This window comes from Channa argus, chromosome 10 (genome assembly GCF_033026475.1).
Source record: "Channa argus isolate prfri chromosome 10, Channa argus male v1.0, whole genome shotgun sequence".
Lineage (NCBI taxonomy): Eukaryota > Metazoa > Chordata > Actinopteri > Anabantiformes > Channidae > Channa > Channa argus.
The window spans coordinates 6,538,781-6,556,575 of NC_090206.1; the positions used below are offsets into that span (position 1 = coordinate 6,538,781).

Here is a 17,795-nt window from a genome sequence, read left to right on the forward strand (position 1 = left end):
CTTTTCGTTTTTCTGTATATTTTTCACCGTCACTTATTGTCTCTTTTCGACTTCCCGTTTCTCTTTCTACTCGTAGATGGACAAATTTGGTAAAGCAGTCAACTACGCAGATGGCGCCCTCTCCTTCATAGAGTGTGGAAATGCTATGGAGCGAGATCCACTAGAGGCCAAATCACCTTATACTATGTACTCTGAGACTGTGGAGCTAATCAGGTATGGATGGATTTAATAGTGATGATGTAAAATTAAAAAAACAAGCTTTTTTTAAAGATGTGTTTTACAAGTCTCTGGTGTCCCTGCTTACTTTGGGTACCATTGTCCTGTTTTACTATAATGGCTGCCTGAGGCATAGAGTCAGGAGGGGCAAACCAGGCAAATGTTTGGGGCCCCCCCATAAAAGTCTGCAGAAAGGGGCCCCTCGTGGCCACACTGTCTGACCTATGTTGCAATAAGAATTGTATAGACCCCTTCCAACAGCTGGATACTTTTAGCACAGTATGCTAGCTGTCTGTAACTGTCATCCATTGCGCTAAGTGTACTGAAAGTACCTTTGTGGTCACCGAAGACAAAACAGAAAATGAGAAGGTGGAGGAAATACAACAGCATCAATCCAGACATTTTTGCCTTTTGTCCTCCCTCACAGAGCCACAGGTTACCAATAAATGCAGATACTAGTGTCGTTTGATCCTCTTTTGTTTTGCAGCCTTTCAGAACTGCGTGAAGTGTGTAGGCCATTAAGTACGACTTAAAGCGAGCAAACGCAGAATAATTAATGGCCGCTACCTCTGAAAGCAGACAGGTTGACAGCAGGATGGTGCAGAGGGAGAGAGTTGTTTAACTGAAGGACTCAGGTTCAAGCTCGGCTTATATGCGCTCATCCATCCTGCTGAAGTGTCCTTGGGCAAACAATGAATGCAAACCAGACCCAGGGCTGCTGATCTGTAACTTTGACCTTTGACCTCACTGAGGACGGAGAATGCAGGACAAAAGTTTACCTGCAGAAAGCAACAAAGTACACGTAACGATGTCTGAATCATCTGTCAGTGCTTTGCATTTTGACTCATTAAACACTCACTAAGCAATCAGACTGGTCTTGCCCGAGGGGAATTCAGCAGGGTTTATACTGGCTGTCAGCGAGCTGAAGGAATAATCACTAACTGCTTGTCACTGTTTTATATTGTTTATGTTCAGAAAGAGCAGCTGCTTGAGTTACTTTAACCTTGATTTTCTAATTAAAATGAACATTGAGTGTACATGTACTGGCTGCCATGATGATAAAGAGGTGTGTTTACACGTCACTCCCTGAATCCCTGGAATCTCCTCAGCAGAGGAGTAACAAGCGTTTCTTATCTACAGGTATGCCATGAGGTTGAAGAACTTCAGCAGCCATTCAGCCACTGTCGCTGAGAAGAAACTAGCTGTGTTGTGGTATGATTTTCTTTCTACTTTGTTCGTGTGTGTGCGTGCGTGCGTGCGTGTGGTGCAATATAAAAGAGGTGCCAGACAGTAACCAGGAGTTTGGAAAAACTGTGGTTAGACAAAATGTAGCACGTTAGTCAGTTTCTGGCAACAACCAAACGCTTCTAAACTAAAGGAGTTTGAGTGTGTTGTTGCACTTACATCTGACGATGTCTCCTCCTCATATTGGTTCCATTTGTGAACTGATTCCATTCATGTTTCCACCCTTTGTTGGTTCAAGTTTATGAAAACCTCTTTTAAATCACAGATCTTGGATTCACATCTGATTTTTTACCAATTCAGTTTTTTTTTTCTTTTAATTTTTAAACTTTAATTAAAATATAATTTTTTTTGGTAGATTGTCCTCATGGTCCAGAATTGTGGTTGCAAAGTCTGTGTCTAAATGGATCTTACTTTGTGTGAGGTTTGCTCATAGTACAGAGTCAAAGTAGTTAATGATAGTAGTTAATATCAGGACTAATCTAGACAACAACAAACTCTCAATTTTAGTACTATGGGACCTGGGTATCAATTTTAGGATCGCTACTTTTTAACTTGTATTTGTTACATTTAGTTGGTAGAGACGTGCCGTCCCCTTCTAGAGCTACTGAGATTTTTGTTATCAGTTCCAAGCCTCAGAGATAAAAATTGACAAAAGAAACGGGCCAGAGAACTTGGTGGCATCCTTGATTCAGAATTACATTTTAAGGCTCATGTGGGATTTCTCACCAAAACTGCTTTTTATCACCTCAAAATATTGCTAAAGTACAGCCAGCTCTTTCTCTGAGCGACACAGAAAGATTAATGCACACTTAGAATATCTAGCAAACTGGGCTATTGCTAGATTCTCCTCTCTGGTCAGTTAACAGTTAACTCTGCTGCCCGAGTCCTGACAGAGACCAGAGCGAAAGAACACACTGCACCTATATCAAAGTCCTTACGCCGGTGGCCTGTGAGCTTCCGTGTTGATTTTAAATTCTTTTACTTGCTTTTAAAGCACTTCATGATCTTCCAACAGACTGCTTTTCTGACACGCTTGCAGTGTATGGACCAGACCGTGCTCTCAGATCCTGGCACAAAGTCTTTTAGTTTTTCCAAAGTGTGGGACGGAATCTCTCTCAGTGAGAGAGGTTTCAGCGTTTATGCTCCAAGCTGTTGGAACTGTCTGACAATCTCAGAACAACACAAAGATTGATGGTTTTAAAAAAACTTAAAACTCACCTTTTTCACCTGGGTTTTGATTAAAATATTTAATGTGTCCTATTCATTTATTACATTTATTTACACATCATTTATTTCATATGCTACTGTGTTTTCTTTTGTTCTCTTTTGTTGTTTTTCTCGTATCATTTGTCATTGTGTCTGTCTATTATGTTTATCTAAATAAAATGTATTTTATCGTGTTCTTTTTAATTGTCATTGATTGTAGTTTTTAAACAATTTTTATTATTAATCTTTTATTTCTGTGCATTGGTCTCAAGGTCTTACAGTTTCATACTCTTATTTCCCTCATGGGCCTTTTTTATACTCTTGTTTTGGGGGCATTAATATCACTGTTTTGACAGTTTTTATCTTTTATTTTCTTTGCTCAGCACACCTTTCTTCAACTTTCAATCATCTGTTAAGCACTTTGAATGTCTTTAATCTGTAAGAACGGTGCAATCGAAATAAAGTATCGATTGATAGATGGATGTTTTCCAAGTCAGGTTCCCCAGAAAATTTCAGAAACTGCACATACTTGTTGGAAAATTCACATTCCAGCCTGATCACTGTCACCTGATCACAGAAGGGTGTTCATGTAAAAAATGACATCCTTGCCAGGATTATTAATGTTTGGAGCCAAACACATACCACATGTGAAGCAGTATGAACTGGCTTACATCAGAGGTAAAAAGGATGTGACTGTGATGGCTATTATAGAATTACTAATTATAATACAACACCAATACAAAAAGTTAGGACGATGTGCAAAACGTAGATAAAAACAGAATCCAATGATTTGCAAATCTCCTCAACCCATATTTTCTTCACAATAGTACATAAACAACATATCAGATGTTGAAACTGAGAAATTTGACCATTTCGTGGAAATGATTTGCTCATTTTGAATTTGATGGCAAAAACATATTGCAAAAAAGTTGGAACAGGGGCAACAAAAGGCTGGAAAAGTCATTGCTGCAAATAAAAACACAAATTGAGGAGCAGTTGACAACTAATTAGGTTCATTGGCAACAGCTCAGCAACATGACTGGGTGTGAAAAGAGCATTTCAGAGCATCTGGAATGTAAAGATGGGCAGAGGTTCACCAATCTGGGACAAAAAGTGTGGAACAATTTCAGAAAAATGTTCCTCAAAGTAAAAAGTAAAACTTTTTTTGAAGAATTCCAGCCTCCCTCTACTAGAACCTTCTTTCTCTTACAGTGATCCAAAACATGTAGGTTGTTCTTACAGTCCACCTCTTTGTGCCCTGTGAATTAATATATTGACAATTCACATGCAAAGATGTGGGTTATTTATTTTTTAATATAACAACACATTTGCCACATCCTTTACTCCACTGAAGTTCTTTCCTAATCCATGCAGACTTATGGGGCGGGTTTGAAGTCCGTGTATTTTGTGTGGATGACATGAAAATAATGTTGAGGATGAAGCTTTAAAAGGAATTTGTACAGGGGGATTCATCTGCCTTCTAATGGTTTTGTTTCCATAGTAACCGCTGTCTGTCTCTGCTGTATCTGAGGATGTTCCATCTGAAGAAAGACCACGCTGTCAAGTACTCGCGGTTGCTCATGGAGTACTTCAAGGTAATGCACACACAGACATAGACTTTATTTCCATCCTCTCTCATTTTCTCCCTCTGTGGCAGAGAAACATGCAAAGCCAATTACAACCCCTCCAATACATTTCATATTCATTTTCATGGCGCCTGTGCATTAATTTTGCATGACGTTATTAAAATCCATTCTTTCTCTTTGATATTAATGTATTAATTAGCTCCATCAATCATCACCGTGGATTGTTAGGGTTTAATGTGCTTGTTTTGATTAATTTAGTTTAGTTTAATTAATTACTGAGGATGTCATTATCACAGTGCTGCATTTGCATTGATGGGATTGGATTTCTGGGAAGTGATTGACTGGGGGTTTAGCTGTGTATGTGTGCACAGGCTGTGTACATACAGTATTTGTTGACAGACAGAAAGGAAATTACTGAAATTAGTTCATGTTAAAAGAAAAATGGCACAAAACAGCTTTGTAATATACTTATCCAGTAGCAGAGGCAGTAAGTAGCTAAGTGGATTTATCAAAGTAATGCACTTATATACAGTTTAATGGCACCTGTACTTTAGTGGAGTATCTCCATTAAGGCTACTTTTACGTTTACTTCACTACAATTCAAAAGAAAATTTAGTACTTTTACTCAACTACATGCTTAATTACTAGTAACTTCTTGCAGATGTAGATTCTTAGTGCAGTGATTTAAGTACATTTTAGAGGATGTACTTTTGTACTTCAATTTGAGCAAAGAATTTGAGGTGGCACCACTACTTATAGTGGAATATATTTTAAGGCAAATGAAAACTGAATATTGAGTTGAGTTGAGTCTTGCACTTCTGTACATTAGCACATTAAAGTGTATTTCAAGTACTCTTGACTTAGAGTTAAAGGTACACAAATAGTATTACATCATAATAACATTGGATGCTTTGTTTTTAATTAAGAAAGGATTCAATTATCAGTAATGAAGTACTAATATTTTTTTATTTTCATTGATTATTTTCAAATTATATTACTGCATGATAACTCATTTACATCAGTATTTTTTATGTACAGAGATCATGTTAGAGTGGGGTGTAAGTCTGGTAGATGTCACTTCTCTTTTCCCATTCTATAGACTTTTACATAATAATTCATACCATAAAAATATATATTTGAACACATTTCTCCAAAATTGTCTTTGTGTGACCCAGAATTCAGCCAAGAGTTCCCATCAAGCGCCGTCTCCTTGGAGAACCAATGGGAAGTGAGTATACACACGCGCACAGTTTCACCCTCCTTCTTTCAGCTAGATAATTGGGGAATTTTTAATTCACCGGAGCTCAGCTTCAAAATACCATGCTGCCCATGACAGCCATTTGCTCAAACAAACCCCCGAGGAAGCAAATAAAGGGATTGATTCGTTATAGATGTGAGGAGGAGAAGACTGGAGGGACTGTCGAGTGCCGGGTGAGAGGCAGTGATGGAGGGAGTAATGATAGATGGAGGAGAAGAGGAGCAGAGGAGCTGTGAATGTGAAGCTAATGGCTTTGGACAGCTCTGACGCTGCACAACAGCAGGACTGGAGCTCAGTGTGTGTGTTTGTGTGCAGTACTGAACCGGGCACAAGTTGTTGGGTCACAAGGGTTAAGGCCACATCACAGACGTTACATCACTACCAGAGCCACACAGCCAGCTGTTCAAGGCAGGGTGGGCACTTCGTACCAGGATGACTGATAACACTACATCGGAAAAACACAGTTTAAAATATGCAGCAGCATTAACATTGGCATATTGTATCACTGTTAACGCAGACATGATACTTACCTAACATTTAAACGTAGGATTTGTAGCAGTACCAAAGCTGCTTTTCTATTAATAATGGAGATAATAATTTGTGACTTCTGCAGTTGTCTGCTTCTTCAGCTTTCAGCTCACCATTTCACATTTAAGGACCACAGCTTTACTGGATTGGTTGACTCCAGCTGATTTTATAAACATTATTTCTAACAGGAGGATGGGTTAGTGCTGCCACCTCACAGTTAGAAGGTCCCTGATTCAAATCTGGGCCAACTGTGGCCTTTCTTTGTTTCAATTCAACTTTATTTATATATAGCCTCAATTCACAACAAAGTAATCTCAGGGCACTTTACAGAATAAAGTCAAAAGTATAAAGATGTATAGAGAAAAAACAACAATTCCCCCTTGAACAAGCCCTAGGCAACAGTGGAGAAGAAAAACTCCCTTTAACGGAAGAAACCTCCAGCAGAACCAGGCTCAGGGTGGGCGGCCATCTGCCTTGACCGGTTGGGGTGAGTGGAAAGTGAAGACAGAAAAGAAAAGAGCAACTAAAGCAACAACCAAACATCAGGCAGATTGGTAGGACCAGTAGCTGCACACTGGAAATCACACAGCTCCAAAGCCGGGGACACCTGCAGAAAGGGACAGAGAGAAGGAGACAGAGAAGGACAAAGACAACTACGGGACAAAACACACAGAGTTAATGTCATACAGTGGTGACAATTGTGGGACGAGAGGAGAGGAGAGATGGTCAAGAGGAGGAAAGCAGCTCAGTGCATCGGGGGGTGGGTCCCCCAGGAGTCTAAGCCTATAGCAGCATGATTGTAACTTACTATAGACTTTATTAAAGAGGAAGGTTTTGAGCCTAGACTTAAAAGTAGAGAGGGTGTCTGCTTCCTGAATCTGAACTGGGAGCTGGTTCCACAGGAGAGGAGCTTGATAGCTAAAGGCTCTGCCTCCCATTCTACCTTTGGAAATTCTGGGAACCACAAGTAGGCCTGCATTCTTAGAGCGAAGTGGTCTACTGGGATGATATGAGGTCTTCTACATATGATGGAGCCTGACCATTCAGAGCTTTATATGTAAGAAGCAGGATTTTAAAATCTATTCTACATTTAATGGGAATCCAATGGAGAGAAGCTAGTGAAGGTGAAATATGATCTCTCTTGCTAGTTCCAGTCAGCACTCTTGCTGCAGCATTTTGGATTAATTGCAGGCTCTTTAGGGAGTTACTGGGGCATCCTGAAAGTAGGGAATTACAGTAGTCCAACCTAGAGGTAACAAATGCATGGACCAGTTTTTTGGCATCACTTTGAGACAGGATGCTCCTAATTTTTGCAATGTGTGGTAGGTGGAAGAGGGTTGTTTTAGGCCCAAATAATATGACTTAGGTTTTGCTAACCTTTGTGTGCATGGAGGATTCATCATTAACATGAACAAATGAACAAATCTATCAGATTGATAAGATTTAAACCAACCTAGAGCAGTTCCTTTAATCCCAATTTCATGTTCCAGTCTCTGTAATAAAATGTTGCGATCAGTGGTATCAAATGCAGCACTAAGATCTAACAGAACAAGTATAGAGACGAGTCCATTATCTGATGGCATGAGAAGATCGATGGTGACTTTTACCAGTGCTGTTTCTGTACTATGATGAACTCTAAATCCTGCCTGAGAGTCTTCAAACTAATTATTCTGTTTAGGTGGTCGCATAATTGCTTTCCAACTACTTTTTCAAGGATTTTAGAAATAAAGGATATTGGATATTGGTCTGTAATTGGCTAAAACACCTTCGTCAAGACAGGTTTCAAGTTATTGTTCCCAACAGTCAAACAACATTAGTCCATAAACAGATCGAGTTTTAAAAAAAAAAAGATTTATTATTTTATAGCAGCTCCTTTCGCAATGATTCTCTTCAGAAAAAAGGGCTTTTTAGGCTCTTGTGCGTCAGATGGTGATCCGACCGGAAGTTGCAGTACCTTCATTGGCCACTACATCAAAACTGGCCAATCAGAAAAGAGTAGACTTGGGTGGAAGGGGGCTTAAAGAGACAGGAGCTAAAACAAAGGGTTTCAGACTAAGCCGAAGAACACCGACTAGGAAAAATAAGCTTTAGTTTTTAAAATTGTAAATCCAAAATATTTTCATTAGAGCGTCAGAAAAAAAATATAAACCCAAATGTGCATAATGTGACCACTTTTAACACCTATTTGTATTACTAACAGGCCTCTCCAGCATACATTCCTGTCCAGTTTAGTTCTCGTGGTGTTACTAAGACTGACTTCTGTTCTGTATTTTCCAGAGTGAATGGGACTCCTTCTCCCCTCTCACTCAGCCCTTCCCCAGCCAGCAGTGGAGGAGGAGGAGGAGCAGGAGGGGGATCGGGAGGTGCTCCAGGGTCATCAGGCAGTGTGGCTATTCCTCAGCGGATTCATCACATGGCTGCCAGTCATGTTAACATCACCAACAACATCCTGCGGAGCTACGAACACTGGGAGACAGCTGACAGACTGGCCACTGATAGCCAAGGTAGGACTACAATCGTGCATTCTTCCAAAAGAATAATAAAACCCAGCTCTAAATGACTCACCCAGCTTTGCTTTTTGATGTCAACAGTACTGTCAAAAAAAAAAAAAAATTGCCTGAAGCATAGCAGTGGTTAAGAGTCAACCTTCAGTAACTCTGTGTCTCCCTCACCCCCCTGTAGAGTTCTTCCAGGAGCTGGACTCAGTGATGGAGCCGTTGAGTCAGCAGAGCAGCATGACTGAGCTGGTCCGATACATCAGGCAGGGACTCCACTGGCTCCGCATAGAAGCCCACCTGCTGTAAAGACTGGACCAGAGCCAAAATTTAAAAAAAAAAAAAAAAAAGGAAATGGGCCTGGGAGCTAGAACTGGGATAACAAGTGAGATGAGACGCAGGACAATGCTTCATTTCCCACTGGGATCCTTCAAATGATCTGACACCATCCACTGTAATGTGACGGCATAGACTGTGTGGATTCATTCATCTGAAATTCACCTGCAATTAAGACTTAACAGGAACCAAGTTTGGGAATTTCAACAGTGAATCACAGAATACAAATGAGCATATTAGAAATTTGGCTGATGCTGCTTTTTGGAGTGAATAGTACATCAGCGCAGGTAGCTTCAATTCCTAGAGGGGCAATAGACGTTACAAGCCTCCCAGTGTTCCCAAATAGAAATAAGAACCCGTGAGGGAAGGTAAAAAGCGCTCTTACTAAGACAGGATCATTTTCAGAAATACATGTGAGAGGCTACTGTGTTTAAGGAGGCTGAAGGTAAGAAAGGAGCTCAGCGGAGGCTCATCTCCTCCAGCAGCAGCCTAGAAACGTGTCTGTGATTGGGACCAGAATTAAAGCCTCTGGCTGATATCGATCCACGTGGAAAAGTACCAGGCCAATCCATTAGATAAGGACCACGCTAGCAAAGGAAAGAGGCTCAGCTACAACCACTAGAGCTGAATTGATGTGGGCTGAAGTTTGTAAGACCTTTGTCTTAGTCCATCTTCAGTCTTTAGAGATGGATGTTAGGAATCTGTCTGGCAACTACACATAATTAGTCACAGGAAAACACAATGACTCCTGAAGAATCACTGCTCTGCGGTTTACAAATCAGTCAAATTTAACATGTATAATCTGTTTTAATAGTTAACTTATACGTCTAATACACGTGGTGGTGATGTCACCTCGTTGATGGCAGAATCCATCACTCCTGGATTCAAATGATGAGCACGAAGCAAAGACTTGACATGATGCACGTGGGTAGTGACTAAAGTCTGAGGACGAAAACTGGTGCAGGCATCTTGATAGAGAAGCAAAACTAAAATGTTGTGTAAATTAATAAAAAATAAACTATATATAGTCACTGTTTAAAACTTGTTTCCTGCCCCCAGAGATAAATAAACATTTCAAATGGAACTTTTAACATGCTCTTAACGTGGTACTGAGTCAGCCACATCTTTATCTCTAAAAGGTAAAACATTAAGTCCATTTATTTAAAAAGTGTAAAACTGGATATTTTTTTATTTAAATTTGACATACATCATCATTTATTGGCAATTGGCATGTTTTCTACATACACAGGCCCCAGAAATAAAAGGCTTGATACAACACAGGCTTGATGATAAAAGGTCAAGAGCAGTGGCCCTGATATTTAAAGCTTTAAATATATTGTACGTTGTCAGGGTATCATCTTTGGTTTAGATGAGGAACCTCACAATCTATGTGACCTGGATCAGTGGTTTGTTTAAGTAGTGCCTCTTAGTACAGTTAAGTGAACCTCAACATTGAGATGTGTCTTGCTAGAATGAGGAGTACAACACCTGGGCCAGTTGCAATCCAGGGAGTTAACAGCTCAGCAGAACAAGCACCCAGTTCACTGGTCTTACAAATGAGTCTGGTTCTTCTCTTACTGGTTAAGGGCTTTGGTGAAATTCCACTCGGTTCTAGTTCCCATAGTAACCCACCCACTAAAGTGTCAAACACTTACAAGGGGGAGAATACTACAAGATTCAGTATGATTTGGCTTTAATGAAGCCCCCATCCCCCCCACCCACGCCCCCCCCCATGTGCAGATCAAGTAAACAGGGTGAAAACCAGATCGGCTTTTCTGCCCTGATGTCGAGCAATCTGCCACTTTGTACAGCACTTAAGGAGATCAAATCATCTGCTGGAGATCTTGTGGTCATTTCCCGACATTTGTTGTGTTGTGTTGTTAGTGTGTGTACGTGTACAGCTGATTGTCAAGTCTATTTAAATCAGTACCCGACTGGACAACAATATGTTTGCGTACCACAATGTACAGACTGTGACTCCTAAAACCAGTGTTTTGTGTGTGTGTGTGTGTGTGTGAATGATTTAATGTAAATGAATGAAGGAGTGCAACAAGAGAGTACGTTATCTATACACTCAGTGGTCACACAATTAGGTTCACTATGACAAAACTAGGTCAGTGTAAATCAACAATCTGGCAATAAGTTCTCATTTCACTAAAGTTCAGCTTTTTTTGGAGCTGTTGAAATGGATTACAGCTGTTTCTGTTGTTTAGACTAGTTTCATGGCTATAAAGGGGGGGAGTGTGTGTGTGTGTGTGTGTGTGTGTGGGGGGGGGGGGGGGGGGGGTAGAGACATTAATTACGCAATACAGTTCAACAGCAGCATAGACAACTGAGTGTATATATTTATATGTCTTTGTGTGTGTGTGTGTGTGTGTGTGTGTGTGTGTGTGTGTGTGTTCAACATGTGGCTGCATTTACACAGCACCAAATCATGATTTTCAACTCTTTGTGGCACATCAAAAGGAGACTACGCTGTGATTTCTCTTCTGTTTTCATGTGCACTAAAGATTTAAAAGCTATTTTGTTTCGTTTTTTTTTTTTTCATCCATCCATCCGCCTGCTTATCCTACGGGGTCAACGGGGCAGCTGGAGTCCATCCCAGCTGTCACTGGGTGAGACTGTGCACCCTGGACCGGACACCAGTTCCTCACAGTAGAGACAGAGAACGATTCACACTCACATTCACACCCATGGGCGATTTAGAGTCACCAGATAACTTAACTCCCTGGCTTTGGACTGTGGGAAGAAACATTATTGCTAACCAGTGTCGCCCTTTTCCTTTTCTTTTCCATGGTCTCTGTAAATCCAGCATATCAAGCATGAGTTTTTAAGTTTTGGATCACTTGACCATCGCTGAATGTGTATGGAAGACAATGCGGATGTGAAAAGTAATTTTCTTTTTTTTTTTTGACAAAAAAAAAAAGTAACTCAAGTGCCTCTATTTGTGTCCGGTGGGAATTGCTCTATTTATTTAAGAACAAAGAAAGAATCTAAATGATTTTCCATACCATATTGGTATAATATGAGATTGTTTTTCGTAAACTCAAATGTTTCCATAAGCTTTTTACTGGCGTTTATGACGACACCAGGGTTTGGCTTAAAAAAAAAACAAAAAAAAAAACAGTGGTTTAATGTGTCCAATTTGCATCAGTTGCTGTTTTTATCTTGATGATTTTATCAAGTATTGGTTTGTCTGAAATGCCTGAAAATGTTACACCATCGCATGCAATAAATAATAGCTTCAGACCAAGAGCTACTCGTGTCCATTTTGGGGAAAAAAAAAAAAAAGAAAAAAGTGTATTTGTTGTCACATAGTCAGTGTGAATGTTCTCTATCACCTGAAAACAGAGCCGCTTTAAATGCACAACACTAAGCTTTAGGAGGTAATAACATTACAGGAAGAGTTACATGTTTTAGGAAATGCCTTTCTTTTCTTGCAAACCCAAGATGAGAGTTTTGAATAATTGGATAGCTTTCGTTTTTGTGTGTAAAACATCTACATTGTGATAACTGAGTACAAAAAATAGCTTGTGTGTAAACTGTCATACAAGCCTGAGAAATCTCTGTGGTTCTGATGCTGTACACACATCTGCACATCTCAGCTTAAATGTGATGCCACACTGACAAAGATCACTTACACTTACCTTCAAATGACAAACGACTGATGACAGGACAGTAGGTTTAATCTGACAATAACTTGTCTGACAAAGTCATTGATGGTTTTTATTTAGTGGACAGATACAAGGCCACAAACTCTCCGCAAGGAAGTAAATATTTCCAAAAAATGTCAAACTATTCCTTTAAACTAAACGCATTATCTAAACGCCTGAAAATGTTTATTCAGTGAACATTGTGTAATTCTCTCTTTTTTTTTCTTTTAATGATCTGAGCTTCCGAAGCCAAATTAGGAATTTCCCAACGAGCCACTGAATTTCTACAACAGCCACAAACAAACACCACCGTCTGTTTCTGTTGCACCTCAGTCGATACGAGTTACAGTTGATCCACTTTGTTGCTCACTTCAAAATCAACAATGTTCGATGTTGTTATGTTTTATGGTGAAACAGTGATGTTACTATATGGTACTTGTTGATTTCACACGGTGGTCCTCTTACTGATTACATGCAGCAGCACAAAATACATATCTATATGATAATATGCTGTAAAATTTCAAATCCATTGCATTGGTGACATCATGGAAGTGTTTCTCCCACTATGCTACAACATGTTGAATTCATGTAACAGTTAATTGATATGCAGCGTGAATATGTCAGTATTTTCTGAAACCTTCAGTAGACAAACTGCCTCAGCCTGGACGTCTTATTAAATATCCCATTAGTTCCTGTAACATTGTCACTGTAACAGTGACATAGGCACAACGTCGCTGATTACAGTAGAGGCTTAAACAGACTGACTTGTCTTTTGAAACAGATGATAACAACCTGAGTGCACATTGATAACCTGTCCAGTGTGTCTCTAATATTGTCAGAAACTCCAAGATACCCTTGGATTTCTTAGGAAATTGCCCAAACTGGACCAGCAGTATTTACAAGGAGCCCCTGTAATCCGTCAATCTTTTTCCCACATGATTGTCCTCATTTGTACTGTTGGAGTCGTGCAGCAAAGGTAGAAACTGAGATTTGAAGAATATTAGTTTCTGTTACACTGTTACACTATCTCCATCTCTTCTGCACGTGTCAAATCTGAAAAAATCATGTTAAATCATGTCACGTTATGCCTGATTACTAAACATATCATATCCCTTTCAAGGTATTGCTTCTAGAAGTTTATTTATTATGCAGTGCAATGCATTTACAGGAATAGTTGACATTTGAGGGAATAAATTAATGAACTTTCTGAGAGCTAGACAATAAACTAACATCACTGTCATGTATGTGCGATAAGAACTGAGCTGAAACCAGGAGGCGATTAGCAAGAAGACACAGCCAGCCGGGTTCTGCTAAGAGAAATACACACGACACCTCTAACGTCGCTTAATTAGGCCACGTTGGTTTAATCTACATCCTGATCACAACTAGTACGGAACTGTTGCAGCACCTGAGACTCCACATAATAGCACTGTTGCTTTTCCAGTTTCCAGTGCACACGTGGAACAAACCAGATGCTCTGTGAGAGCACGTAGTTGGACTTTTGGATTTTAAACAGAACTGGGCTCCTCTTTTCCCAGTGTTTCCCGTCAATGCTAAGCTAAGCTAATCACCTCCAGGTCTTAGAGACACACAGTAGCCACCTAAAACTCAGAAGAGCACGAAAAAGCAATATTTGAAAATTGTTGCAAAACTCTTTCTGTTGTCGTGACATATTGTATTGGAAATTGTATTAACAATTGTAAAATACTGAATTAGAGTTTGAAGAAGTAAAATCTGTTTGCAAACCACGTTGGTCAGAGTTTCATGTGAAGCAATTTGATAAAATGCCATTGGCATCTCTCCAGATGCAGAAGGGGATTTACACCATGTAGGGATTCAAAATGAAACCAACTCAAAAAAACAAAGTTTCTTTATTGTTTTCAGTCATTCTGCACCCTGCAGAGGAATAGTCAGCTCAAAACCAACGTCTATACTCCTTATCTTTGTATTTTCTCCAAATGAATCTTCAAATGTTCACTATGTAGCAGCTTGATTATGTCAAATTGATCCCACACTTAATGAGAACCCTGTTGATTCCTGTCGCAAGTCTTTGCATTTAGCTTTGTTTGTGCAAGACACAGTGCAAAATGAACACAGACAGTATTCTTGATGAGGACCTCAGTTACTGGCATCATGCAATGGCAAAATGTTAAATCTAGCATTTCTGAAAAAAAATGCATATTTCCAGACAGACATTGGTGGATTTTATGAGCAGCCTGACAAATCTGTCTCTGTGGTTCTGCGCATCACTGGCTAAAGACATCTCTTCTATAACATCCGAGAACGCACATGTCCAACATGTATTGTATTGTATTTTTAAATGTGTTGCACAACTTCAACTGTTTTTTTTTCTTTTTCTATCAGTGTGATCTTTTTCTAAAGTTCTTTTTATAATGAAGTTGTTCTATGTGATGATCAGAAGTTGTGATGCAGTTCCATTGTTTTTAAATATTTAATGTCTCTAAAATATGGATTAAAATCTGTTTGAGCCGATGATCCTGCTGCTCTCATTGTCTCATTTTTGTCCTTTGAAAATACTACATAACTTCTCCAAGATTTGTGATCATAATGAGGCTTTGCAAAGCTGACATTTATGAAGTTTACTACAAGCACAAAGTGAATCTTTATTTCATGTCACATGAGGTTTCCCCATAAAAGTAACAAGAGAAAGCTAAAGCTCTGCTGTATTATAAACACTAAAATTATGCTCTTATTGTAAAAGTGCATAATCTGTCTTAATGAATTAAATCTGATTTCGGATAAGATTCTTTTATAAATAGGACCGAGCCTTTGAGTGGCCTGGATGTCTTACATTATAAGAGCCCAGTCTTCTTATTAGCACTAATGGAGTCTTATTTCTACATCACAGCAACTATTAGCCCACTTCACCATGCATGATTAATTCATCGAATATAGCAGTGCATTAGAATTCAGAAGGGAAGAAGGCGGCTGTGCGTCTAGAGCAGGATGGAGATGGACTTCAGAATGTGCGGAGAAATAAGAAGAAAAGGAGACAGAGGACACTTGTTTTGAAGTCGAAATGAAAGTGTGCATTTTCTGGGAAACACAAATCCCAATTAATGAAGTATTTAAATGAGTAAGGAGGTAGAAAGCAAATTTGCAGACCTTGAGACATATTAACCTTTGAGTGTGTGTGTGCGCGTGTGTGCGCACACGCATCCTTGGTAAAGAACTAACACACTAACGACTAAGATTTATAAGTTTAATTGCCATGTGTAACTATGAGGTCAAAAAATCTCTCTCTCACACACACACACACACACACACACACACCTGTGGCCCAAAACAACCACTCAGCAGATCAGCTTAAAAACACAGTTTATTGTTTGTGTGTTTAGACAGGCAGATGGAAACTATTTTACTTTTACTTTTTTATCTGGACTGAAAGTCCTCAGAACTAGACGTGGCCTCATTTTTCAGATGCTGGGTCTATTTACACAAGAGGGAGCTTGGATGAACACAATCAACCAGATAAAGTGTAAGTGGGGATATTTCCTAAGTACATCCACCATAGAATAAATTATATCATTGACGTGTTTCACCAAGACACAGGTGAGATTAAAAAATACAAATAAATACATTTCTGGGCTCGATTCTTGCTGCAAACGTTCAGGGGAGTGTTAGCCAGTGTTTGGTATTATTGACATTTGCCAGAAAATGGGTTTTATTCTGTTTTTAAAAACACAGCTACAGTATCAGCCATGAGTTGATTAAAGCCATTCAGCTGCATTAAAAGAAGCCCACAAAGAAAAATCACTCCCCCGTCTCAATGTGCAGAGTGAACATTTTAATAGACCATCCCTCCCCTCAGTCTTTGCCACCTGTTAAAAGGTTTTTTTTTTTTTTTGTAGAAAACAAAGACTTTTCTACTCAGCTCGGCAGTTCACAGTTCCAGAGGCGCTAATGAGGGAAGAGCTCGTCAGCTCTAATTGAATGACTCCTGATTAAACTGGTTTCACACTGACAGTCAACATATCACATCTCGTCCAGTGTCTAATTGGCTGTTTTCCCGATGTCACACTGGAGCATGGAAACAAAGCCATGTTGGAAAACATAACATAGTGGCCCACATCTCACTTTGTATCTTATATTTTGTTGTATTAGTTTGCCAACATGTTCTCAGTGTCAGGTGTCAAAAAATGTGCCAGACTGAACAAGTGTTTGTTTAAAGGTTTTTTTTTCCCCAGCTCCACAAGTGTTTAGAGTTATTAAAGGGCGACTTCACCAAACTTGCTTTCTATGACCTTGGTTTAGGTTGTAAATGTACATTAATGCCTTTAAACTTCCCTCTAACTTTCCTCTATTCAAATATTTGGCCCATTCTAGCTGAAACAGGAGTTTTTCATCATTAGGAGTTCAGATTATGTCATCTGGAAAAGCCGCATGATTCATGACCATGATACAATCTGAACTGCAGGTTCCTTCAAGTAATGTCATCTGGAGGCATTTTCCAGCTAAATGTAGAGAGATGTTTTGATATAGAGAAGTCAGAAGGAAGTTTATCTACATGTACTACATAAACTAGAACCTTAAGAAGCAAGTTCAAAATCAGTGAAGGCCTGGAGCTGTGCTCAGACTGAGGCTGAGACCTCCAGACTCTTGAGATGCTAACAGGAGGTGTCCTAGCTGTAACCAAACTAAGTGGAGAATCGGGGACAAACAGCCCTGAGGATTGCTGAACGCGTGGGGGTCTAAGTCTTAGGTGTAGGGAGTTGTTAAGTATGAAGTAACATTTACAAGCCAATCCAGTGTAAGGCGATGCAAACCTCACAAAATATTAATGCACATTCAGCTTGTACAAATGTTCTTAATCATCAGAAGCAACCAAAAAAAAAAAAAAAGGTTAAGGAACGTTTAAACATGTTAGTGCACATAGTCATTAGCAAACGAAAGACGCACTGCCAAAAACAACTCCCAGCTAATATCTACTTCCTGCCGTGGCTGGTAGTCTGCCATGTTCGTCTGCAACGTGATTCTCTGGTGGACATTTTTTAAACTTCACACTGAACCAGCTAAACTGAATTCACTGCTTTGATGCTAAACTAATCATCTCCCCATTAGTACAATTACTATATTACAAGGATTCAATGCTTTGTTCAGCTTCGTGTCAACCATTTTACTTTTTACTGTTACTGTTTAATGTTAGTGTGTTTTCTTTAGCAACCTCCACTGGCAGACACCAAGGACTCTGTACAAATGATGCATGGCTCAGGGTGGAAAACACTGTAGGAACACAGCAAAAACTACAAGC

General features: G+C 39.5%; 1 protein-coding gene across 5 annotated transcripts in view; it reads left to right on the forward strand.

The window, feature by feature from the left end:
* The window catches only part of aff2 (AF4/FMR2 family, member 2), a 126,708-nt gene extending 115,545 nt beyond the window's left edge, over positions 1–11,163 (forward strand). For all 5 annotated transcript variants that reach the window (XM_067518716.1, XM_067518715.1, XM_067518717.1 and 2 more), the window contains 6 exons: positions 77–213; positions 1,357–1,428; positions 4,169–4,262; positions 5,429–5,481; positions 8,317–8,543; positions 8,722–11,163. In XM_067518716.1, coding sequence (XP_067374817.1) covers positions 77–213; positions 1,357–1,428; positions 4,169–4,262; positions 5,429–5,481; positions 8,317–8,543; positions 8,722–8,843 — 705 coding nt within the window. In that variant the 3' untranslated portion in view covers positions 8,844–11,163. The remainder of the gene's footprint in view (positions 1–76; positions 214–1,356; positions 1,429–4,168; positions 4,263–5,428; positions 5,482–8,316; positions 8,544–8,721) is intronic.
* The last annotated feature ends 6,632 nt before the right edge of the window (positions 11,164–17,795 follow it).